Source organism: Salmo salar, chromosome ssa20, assembly GCF_905237065.1.
Source record: "Salmo salar chromosome ssa20, Ssal_v3.1, whole genome shotgun sequence".
Lineage (NCBI taxonomy): Eukaryota > Metazoa > Chordata > Actinopteri > Salmoniformes > Salmonidae > Salmo > Salmo salar.
This window is the reverse complement of record NC_059461.1, coordinates 35,912,202-35,922,497: the sequence shown is the minus strand read 5'-3', so window position 1 is coordinate 35,922,497 and position 10,296 is coordinate 35,912,202. Positions and strand designations below refer to the sequence as shown.

Here is a 10,296-nt window from a genome sequence, read left to right as displayed (position 1 = left end):
AGTGAAATGCCTGGGGGTATAACGGCACAAGGCGAGACCCAGATGCAAACACAGGAGGCAGATAGATGGTTTATTTATTGAACAACGAGGGGCAGGCAAGAGGCAGGTCGAGGACAGGCAAGAGTTCATAACCAGGTCAGAGTCCAAACGGTACAGGGCGGCAGGCAGGCTCGAGGTCAGGGACAGGCAGAATGGTAAGGCAGGCGGGCTCAGTGTCAGGGCAGGCAAAAGGTCAGAACTAGAAAAGAGAGACTAGAAAAAACAGGAGCTTGGAAAAAGGCTGGTTGACTTGGCAAGACAAACTGGCAACAGACAAACAGAGTATACAGGTATAAATACACTGAGGGTTATAGGGAAGATGGGTGACACCTGGAGGGGGTGGAGACAATCACAAGGACAGGTGAAACAGATCAGGGTGTGACATGACACAATTCTTAGTGTCAGTTAAAAAAAATAAGATTTATTAAATAAAAAGTTTAAATGAATGCTTTATTTATTTAAATGCATTTATACAGGACATTTAAATGTATATACAAAATCTTAACATTTCATTTTGGTGACCCAATACTTGAAATATAATACAAAAAGTCAGAGGGACTGAAATATTACCCAAGAATGACCCATATACTGTATCTTAGTCTATGCCGCTCTGACATTGCTCATCCAAATATTTATATATTCTTAATTCCATTCCTTTACTTAGATCTGTGTGTATTGTTGTGAAATTGCTAGATATTACTTGTTAGTTATTACTGCACGGATGGAGCTAGAAACACAAGCATTTCGCTATATCCGCAATAACATCTGATAAACATGGGTATGTGACCAATAACATTTTAGTTAAACAATCACCTTTTGTACCGAAGCAGATCGAAGAGTACTGTAGCTCTCACTGACAAAAAACCCCAACAAAAGCTGCCTCTGGCACATGGACAGCTCTTGCATGCAGTGGCCTATTACCATACATGTGAACTACCGGCAGTTTGCCTAAACTCCACTCCTAAACTCCTTTCAACTGTCGGAGCCTGTGACGTCACTTTCTGGACTAGCTCAAACGGCGCATGCGATGTTCCAAAAACTCTTCCATGAAACAAGATAGCGTCGTTGATGCGCGCGCTTTCTGGTCTTCAAAATGTGCCACTGAGCGTTCCCATACAAAATATGCCGTGATGTAATCGATGGCTTTGCCAATATTTTTACAGTCTATGCTAAGAAGCGGTAGATATGTTCTATGTGAGCTATTTTATTTTTATTTTTTACTATCGGTTTTTGTATACTAGGTACAAAACAGCTGAAAATACAATATTTTTGGTTATTGAAAATATATTTCACAGAGATTTAGATAGTACACTGTTTCTCAACATCAGGGTTCGTCAACTAGGTTTGGCCCTAGGCCAATTTTCTTTCTGAGCTAATAGTCGGCGGTCCAGAACATAATTAGTATATCATCTTATCACATTTAACTGGCCTACACTACAAATTGTACCATTTGTTTAACACATCCGATTAGTACATAACAAATTCAGTGACAATAACAATCATTTCGATATGATTACGCTCATAAAATCACCATGTCCCTATTCAAATATTATTTTGTCTATTTCTCTGTTGATTAATGGGAAAAACAGGTCTACAGCCTACTGTAAGATACACTACTTTTTTAACGTCATCATTCGTTCAGAATAATTAGCTTGATAACAAGAGAAAAAGTCCCTATCAAAAAGTATCAAAAGATGAATAATGAAAATCGAAGTTTCCGGGAAGAATGTACAGAGAGATATGCGTTCATCTTACCATTTATTCCCAATGCCAAGCCAGTATCTTATTTGCAATGAAAATGTCGTTGTTAAAAAATAATTCAATCTCAGACGTCATTATGAATCTAAGCATGGAACTTTCAAAGTGGCCTTCCCGCCCCAGACAGAGGCCCGACGCAGATACATTGAAGAGTTAACTACAAGATACACACACGGCTTTTTTGGCTGACATATTCTGTCAGTAAAACGGGTTAAATATCCAGTTACAAGGAAGAGGGAAAACAGTCGTGGACATGGTGGAAAAACTTGAGGCCTTTACTAGAAAGCTTGAGTTGTTCGATTTGGACTTGTCATCTGGAAGGCTACTGCACTTCAGAACACTGAAGAAACGACAGGTAGAGGGACCAGGCCGCAGCATTGTCACAGAGGTGATGGAATATTTCATCAAGCAGCTGAGGGACAACTTCAGGAAGTCCTAATTTTCCTCTATGAACATAATATAGACTCACGACAGCTTTCACACAAGTCAATCAAGGACTGACTGCGCATCAAAAATCACACCCATCTCGCACGACATCCAAGATCGTGTCTGAGGGGAAATGCAACTTTTTTTCCATTGAGTAAGTTACTTAGTGGCCTATATGACTGTATTTAGTAAATACTACTATTATTGTGAGTGCTTATCCAGGGATATTTAGGTCTCAAGCTGACAGTATTTTCTGTTTGTTCTGTCGTTAAAACAGCAGGCTACCCCGATACAAATATCGCCTTTTTTTCTTTTAAGTATTGTTTTATGTAGGATGCCACATTTTTGTCCAGTTGCAATTGTAAGCAGACCAAATAAAAAATGTCCCACTTCTATAAGGCCATATGTTCTGTTATTGTGAACGATGCTGTAAAGCCTCATAGCCTACCTCAGCCAGTTAAAGTATTTTATATAGTCTCGAAGAAAGACTCCAATTAAGCCCTCTTGTTGTTTGTAAAGTCAAATTACAATTAAGATTATTGTTGAAATTAATCCACTGGTGTAGGTTCTTCATCAGTTGCTGTGCAACCCTTGCATAACAAGTTTCCTATATTTTCAGCACCAGGCGCTGTTCACGTCCTATTGATTGCGCTGCGCTTGCAGCTTTATGTGTCAGCACGACAAAATGGTCCGCTGCCTGCTTTATTAGTTGACTGTCTCCTGCATGCTCTATCCTCATGAAGGTAAAACGTAACGTTTGCATTACTGAGGTAGGGTAACTTCCTTCTTGGTACATTACATTTGAGAGTTTTTGCATCTCGGGTTCAAGATTTGGCACCGGGGCAGACAATGGGGGAACCCTGCTCTACACAATACATTGCTTGTTTTGTCCAAAACTAAAATTTGGTGAACTATTAGAATTTTTGCAACCAGGAATTGGTGGAGCGATTTCTGAATATTGCACCTTCATAGATTAAAAGGTTGATTTGTTTTGTGTTAGCTTATTTTAAAATACATTGTTTTTACTTTAGAACTCTATTGTGCTTTTCCATCCACATTTCTTCAAGGTTGCACTGGTCAATATAATGTTGGGGCTATTGGAAATATTGAATCCCATGCACAGCAATAAACCAAATGCCATCATTTGATATGGACCCTAACCAGTTATTTTAAGTCCTTCCCTAAAGCATGTAGCAGAGCCGGAATTCAAAGAACTATGAATGAATCACTGATTGTGAAGAAAAAGTATTCTAAGTGTGGCCACAAAAAAACTGATGCTGACCCCAAGTGCACATACCCTGCTCCATGATGTCAATACAACTTCATATCACATTTTTAACAGGGTTGGAGAAAGGTGTATCCTACATCATAGGATAGTGACAACGTACTCATTTCATTCACCTATTCGCAAACAAATTGGCCTTTAGCACCTACATGCCTCACAATATCAATGACTAGGCCACAAATCCACCAGGCACTGACTGGGAAAACCTATGTATTTGGACATATGTCCAACCCAATATAATTTCTTATCAATATTTTTGGTCAGGCTTCTTGATTCCGGTGCCTCCATGTTCACCAATCTTCTCTCTGAGATGAAGCATCTTATGAGGATATCATGTCTCCATCATACCACTGAAGCAAGAGGAATTGTTAATCCATTAATACAGCCACTGTGTGCTTCTCGATTATTTTTCTTGTATACTATAACCACTAGCATAGCAGGCCTCAATGCGCATCGGAAATCGGCAGGGGGTATTCCAAGTCACTCTTTTTGTCATCAGAGCTGCATTGCTCAGTGGCAAGGACCGTTTCTACCGGGAAAGAAAGGTAAATGCTCCGTTTCAGTTTCTTCTGGGAGGACGACTCACCCGAGCCAAACAATGGGTCTGTGACTTTGAAGGTAATGGAGGGCATGTTCCGAGCTCTTCTCTTGGCATTCTTCTTCTCCTGTTTGTACGCCGCATTCATGTTGGCAATCACCTGTAAACACAAACAATTATTGACCATTTCCAGTGGAATCCAGAGAAAGCTCACATGGGAATTACACACATGACTTATGTCATACAATGACCTATGCTCCGTAGAGCGCAATAGGGTTGTAGGTCAAAGTAAGTTAGCATTGAAGTAGAAATGAAAAGTGGCAACCATGAAACAAGCTCATCAGGCTCTCTTTGGCAGTGTAGCACAGCGTCTCCCAAACGGCAAGATATTCCATTTCAAACTCACCAGTTGCTTCACAGAGTTCTGCTGCTCCTGCATCACTGTCATACACGCAGAGACCTCTTCCTTTGAGTGATACAAATCCGTCTCTTGGTCGGTCTTGACAAAATACATTTTAAATTAATAATGAAATATTAACAACAACTAAGACATAGTATTAACGCAAATAAATGTCTTTAAAAAACAAAACCTCACCTCACTAGGTAAAATTGTTTTCCTATTAAACATGAGTGAATAGGGTGTGAACTTTGTTGTGGGGTTGATGGTCGTCCTAAACAGACATAAGACAGGGTCCAGGAAATCGTCCCACTCTGCCTGCTTCTCTGCCACCACCTGTGTGATGGCTTCCTTCAGTAGTCCACTGCTGTGGTCATGTAGCGGGTTCAACTCTACAGCAGACACTCTCTGCACTACGTTCCACCTGTTACAGAGGTGCTTTGTCACCTAGAAGCAACACATTACAGAGGCAATGTTGATAGACCTATAATTAATTACAATATGAGTGTAAAAAAGCATATTTTCTGTACCTGTGATCACCTTTACACAAGTGTGTCACACATTGTATCTGACACCCTGATGAAGGCATTCATGTATTTTTAATGACTTAGCCCACACATCAAATGCTTTTTAACTTGCAAACCCACACGAGTGCCTGGACTTGAATTTTTTTCATGCAAACATAGCACCTATTTGTGATTATAATAAATGTTTTATTAAAACAATTCTAGCAGCTTTTCTGTGTTTGAATAGTGTGGGCAATCCCCAACAGCAGAATCGTGTGGGCGTAAACAGGTCATTAAAAATATTAATGCAAGTAGACCCCTGATTGGTCAGCTCAGTCAATGAGCCAACATGACGGCATGTTCTATGAGAAAATAGCAAGCATTATTTAAACAGTCTGTTTGAGATACAAGTTTGAGCTGGATTTTGTTTTCTCTCAAATTCATGCTTTGGCCTCAGATATGAGTATAGAATGACGAGTCAACATTATTTAGGTACGAGTTAATAGAATATGAACTTTTAAAAGTGAGATTTCCACTGGACAGTTACTTTAAGAGCTTGTAAATAGAAACAGGCTAATAATGTCTTACCTCGTCACAAAAGTCAACGCTTTGTGTGGAGATAACTGTTTTTGCTGCTCCAAACCTGGTAGGAAAACAAATATGGTGCTCCATCTCATATCCACTCATGTTGGTGATGATGGTTGTATCTTGCAAATAATTGTCAAATCAAGATGAAATTGTGTGTGTGTAGAATTACCTGTAAATGGATGTAGATATACATCTGGCAACAGAGAGGGCATCTCTTTTTTGAATGGGAAACGCCTCCACCCACTTGCTGAAGTAATCTGTGACGATTACCACGCTGGCATTACCTTGCTGTGTTTTTTGGAAAGGCCCTGGTGAAAACATGAACAAATTCAACAAAGTCATACAAACAATTGTAGTCTGAGTTCATCTATTGTTGTGAGACTAGCCAAGTAATTTCATTTTATGATAAGATATCTGAGAGTTTATTTACCAAATATATCAATCCCTAGAATTTCCCAGGGAGCATCCACTTTGATTGGCCGAACAGTCCTTGTCATGTTTTTGTTCCTCTCTGTGTGTTGACAGGTTTCACATACCTTTATCTGAGACAGACAAGTGCACAATTTGTAAGAAGAATGAATGTATGCCTCCAAGCTGTATTACACTGAACTCCAAATAGACAAACATACCCAGTCCACGACATCTTTTACAATACCCAGCCAGTAATACTTGCTCTGGATCCTGTGAACAGTCTTCTTCTGTCCCAGGTGATGACCAATGTCATTAAAGTGGCACTCTAGGAATATCTGCCTCTTACGTTCAGCTTCAATCACAACCTCTCGCTTCTCCTCCTTCTTGGGCCCCACATAGTAGAGTCGACCCTCTAGGACGACACAACCACACAGACAACAATCAATGAAACATGCCATTAGAAAGAGACACTAGGCTACATTCAACGGCACACATTTCAGATCGCTCTACGTCTCAAGCATTTTCTTATTTTTTTTTTACCATCAATGATGAATTTCTGAGCATATCTTTTGAGATTCTTCTTTCGTATGGGATTCATTGTCTGGGGGTAGCAGCCCTCGGCCACAAACGTGTAGATGTCACCCAAGCGGTTTGAGCTCGACTCCACCACCTCCTCTTCAGCCACCACTTGCAACGAGTCCACACTCAACATCTCTGCAGCGAAATGGACCTCAATCTACGTAAAATATGCAAGCCAAATTATATAATGGAAGGAGAAACCGACTTACGTGCAAAGAAATATGATAAAAGAAGAACTAGCTAAAGAGTGAATCAACGGAGGAAAGATTCGCATGTTGCCCTGGTATTCAGAGAACGGACGATTTATGTTGACGCACGCGGAAACACAACTCGAACAGTTTTATTTTTTACAGTTCCTCTTGAATACATTTTACACCAAGTAAAATTGCCACACATTTAAATAATTAAGTAATGTTTAATATTGTGAAATTTTATATTTAGCAATGTGTCTCTATTAAAGCCGTTTTGTTGATTTGGAAACGAAATGCTAAGAGTATCGGTTCACATCGGACACATAACAACGTTGGATCACAACAAACAATCCGGAAGCAATACCATAACTGCTTCTGACAGCTCCTTTTTCACTCTCATTTAACTACTAACAATAGCTTTTTATTATGAATGTTCCTATAACTTGAATACGTTTATGTGTATTATCTTCATATGATAATCGTGTAAAACTGTAAGGATCGTAACGCAAATGTTTACACTAGTTGTTTTAGCGCTGAATATTTTCCTTGAGTTCAAACGTCATGTCAGATCAGCAGCAGTTAGAACTTATTATCAAGCGGTGGGTATCTACTAGCTAGCCAGTACAGTAGATCTACAAATAATTGTCATGTTAAAACATCTTGTTGGATAAATATACTAGTTTGTGAGCTAACGTTAGCTAGTTAGCTAGAAACCAAACTTTTAGTAACCAAAAATATGTTTGCCAAACAGGTGTTAAGAAAGCTTGGCTGCTCCACTGACACATAGTTCGAGGATATCCTGACAAAGCAAAGTAGGCCCACGCATTTTGAGTATTTATTAAAATTGTACTGAATGATTAGTCTCGAAAACCGGAGCGTTTGAAAATTGTGGGAGGCAACGCGGATGTCTAGACACTACTGAATGATCTTTCCATTTTGATGTGTGGTTAAATGTTTCCTTTCTAGATTGCCAAAAAAGTTTAATGGCGTCGGAGCCTTGTTGTGAAGTCAGCTGAGAGAGCTGCTGCCGCCATACGGGAGATTTATAAACCCCTCCATGACCATGTCTACCATCTACAGGTAGGAAGGAAGCCTACAATACTGTAGTCTCCATACACACTAAAATTGTAAAGTGTAATATTTGACTTACACTATCTCTTTAGGAATCCTATCTGGCTCCAGAATTTAAGCAGATGATGGATTATTGTTGAAAGTGATGAGACCAGTGAAGAGGGACTGTTGAGTTTAATGCAGACAGAAGCAGGTGAGTTTTCCATAAAGAGTTCCTATTTGAAATAGGTGGTGCATGTCATTATTTTCCATTTTTTTAAGCCCCAAGGATCTTGCGCTTGCCTGTGTTTAAAAAAAAAGCTTCTGTGATGAGCTGATAGAAGAGATGGAACACTTTGAACAGTCTACAGACCCAACACAATGAACAACTACAGGGTAGGCTTCCTCATTCATATAAAATACATCTGTAGGCTATTAGATATGGAGACCTCAGGCAAAATATTCAATGTATCAAGTGTTACCTGTGGTAAGTCATGTTCCTTTTGTTTGCGATGTTCTTTTGTCCACACAGATCCTTCTGAACGAGCTAGGGTTTGACGATGGCTTCATCACCCCTCTCCGTGTGCAGTATCTGTAGCCTCTCACATCTCTGCTCTACCCTAACTGTTGCGGACACTGCCTAGACAGCCACAAGGCCTTCATGGTGAAATACGACATTCATGAAGACCTGGACCTCAGCTACCATTACGACAACGCAGAGGTCACTCTCAACGTGTCTCTGGGGGAAAAGTTCACTGAAGGGAACCTCTACTTTGGTGACATGAGACAGGTGCCTAATCAGAGCCAGATTGTGAAGTGTAATAACCAATTTATTATAGATATTGAAATATTTGCATTGACCTTATGTAGAATGAAGGAACAAATAAAGCTGTGATCTTGATTTAGATTCATACTGTCTCTCATTGATTCCACACACTGTAGTTTTAAAACCATGCCAGTTCATACAGGTTACACACTGTTATATTTCGGGTTGGGAAATCTCCCAGAAGTATTAGTTGCACAAACAAAAGTCGCCACAGCCCTATGAGTAAACATTCTCATTGTTAGTCTAGTGTGGCTCATTGGTTGATAGTGTTTTCCTGACCCGGCAGGTGCCTCTGAGTGAGAGTGTCTACAGAGGTAGAGCAGGGAATGACAGTGTCTCCTCTATAGAGGACAACACATGCACGGTGCCCTGCCCATCTCCTCTGGCCAGTGCTGGAACTTCATTGTCTGAGGGCCTCAGGAGAGGAAAAAAACTGTGCCCCATGTGCAAAAAGAAGCCCATCTTGGTCGAGGGACAGGGCTTCACAGATGGCTTCACCAGTGACTCAGGGATGTCTCTTCTACAGAATGTATAATGCGTTCCGCGTTAACTTCATGCTGCTGGTCCATATGTATTTGTGTATGTTAGTATGACTTGTGTCTGGATGTCTGCTTATCATGGAGATTATCGCATGTGCCAAAAAAGAGTTATAGAGAGGAAGAGTGGTAGACATTAGGAACATCGGTAGGCTCATCACTATTTCTACATAACACTGCACTACAAACTTCATTACGCAGTGTCAAATGTATTACAATCTTTTCTAAAATATCATGTCCATAAAATATGTGTAGCCTGTGAATTGAATGGTCTTTTGTCCAGGTAGGGGTATTACATATCCAAAAGTCAATAGACACTGTGAAGAAAACCTGAGCTTTCACCTTTGTACCTTACTTTTAGTGGGCTTGCTTCTTGTTCACAGAAATTGGAAAATATTTGAAATGCTGTAAACTTTATACATAATGTAAGTAATATAAATAAATTCATAGCTGTAGTTATCTTAGTACATCAGTAATATATTTTTAGAAAACAATAATGCACAGGCATTTCTCTGTATTGGTAAAATCAATAATATTGAAAGGATCAACAGCACATTTACACACCAAATATCTCAAGAATACAATTTGTACATATTATTTATAATATTGAATTTAATAAACCATAATTGTTAATCAATTTATTGCCCCTCTGTGCATGCCTCTTTTGTTGTCAAGTATGGTAACCCCTCCTCCCTAATTGTCCTTCATTACACCCTTTTGTTCAGTGTCTGCACAGTAATTGCACGCAGTCATTTGCACACAGTAGGGGATAATAACGTGATTGCAAAACACTGTATTCAACCATGTTATTATCAAATCAATCCTTTTCAGCACTAAAAACAATATTCAGTCTAGTGGGCTATTCAATTTCTTTGGTTGTTTCTTTTTTCCAGTGGCTTGAAAACACAAGAGGGAACAGGGAATAGGAAAGCTAGTTTGCTAGCAGAAGAGATGGACCATACAACCTCTCAAAACACACACAGACACACACACACACACACACACACACACACACACACACACACACACACACACACACACACACACACACACACACACACACACACACACACACACACCAAAACACTTATTTTCTTTTGCTAAAGAAGGATATTCAAAAACTAATTTGTCACATGAAAAGGCAGGCCATTTTTACAATCACCTAC

At 39.6% G+C, this 10,296-nt stretch overlaps 1 protein-coding gene and 1 pseudogene across 1 annotated transcript; one reads left to right on the top strand and one right to left on the bottom strand.

Moving 5' to 3' along the window:
• Nucleotides 1-470: 470 nt before the first annotated feature.
• On the bottom strand, nt 471-6,829 carry LOC123729152 (gypsy retrotransposon integrase-like protein 1). Its single transcript, XM_045703272.1, has 8 exons — nt 6,489-6,829; nt 6,167-6,360; nt 5,968-6,079; nt 5,707-5,845; nt 5,538-5,592; nt 4,642-4,890; nt 4,453-4,545; nt 471-4,206 (listed from the first exon to the last, which is right to left on the bottom strand). The coding sequence occupies exons 1-8, from the start codon at nt 6,658-6,660 to the stop codon at nt 3,952-3,954; spliced, it is 1,269 nt and encodes a 422-aa protein (XP_045559228.1). The 5' UTR covers nt 6,661-6,829; the 3' UTR covers nt 471-3,951.
• Nucleotides 6,830-7,702: 873 nt separating this feature from the next.
• LOC106580543 (2-oxoglutarate and iron-dependent oxygenase domain-containing protein 2-like) lies at nt 7,703-9,767 on the top strand (annotated as a pseudogene).
• Nucleotides 9,768-10,296: the final 529 nt, after the last annotated feature.

Excerpts from the sequence above, each read along its gene's own strand:
- LOC123729152 (XM_045703272.1), bottom strand. The coding sequence starts at position 6,660 with ATGTTGAGTGTGGACTCGTTGCAAGTGGTGGCTGAAGAGGAGGTGGTG. Across the intron at positions 6,080-6,166 it reads TAAAAGATGTCGTGGACTGG|ATAAAGGTATGTGAAACCTG; the intron begins GTATGTTTGTCT and ends TGTCTGTCTCAG. Across the intron at positions 5,846-5,967 it reads TCTAGGGATTGATATATTTG|GGCCTTTCCAAAAAACACAG; the intron begins GTAAATAAACTC and ends TGTTTTCACCAG.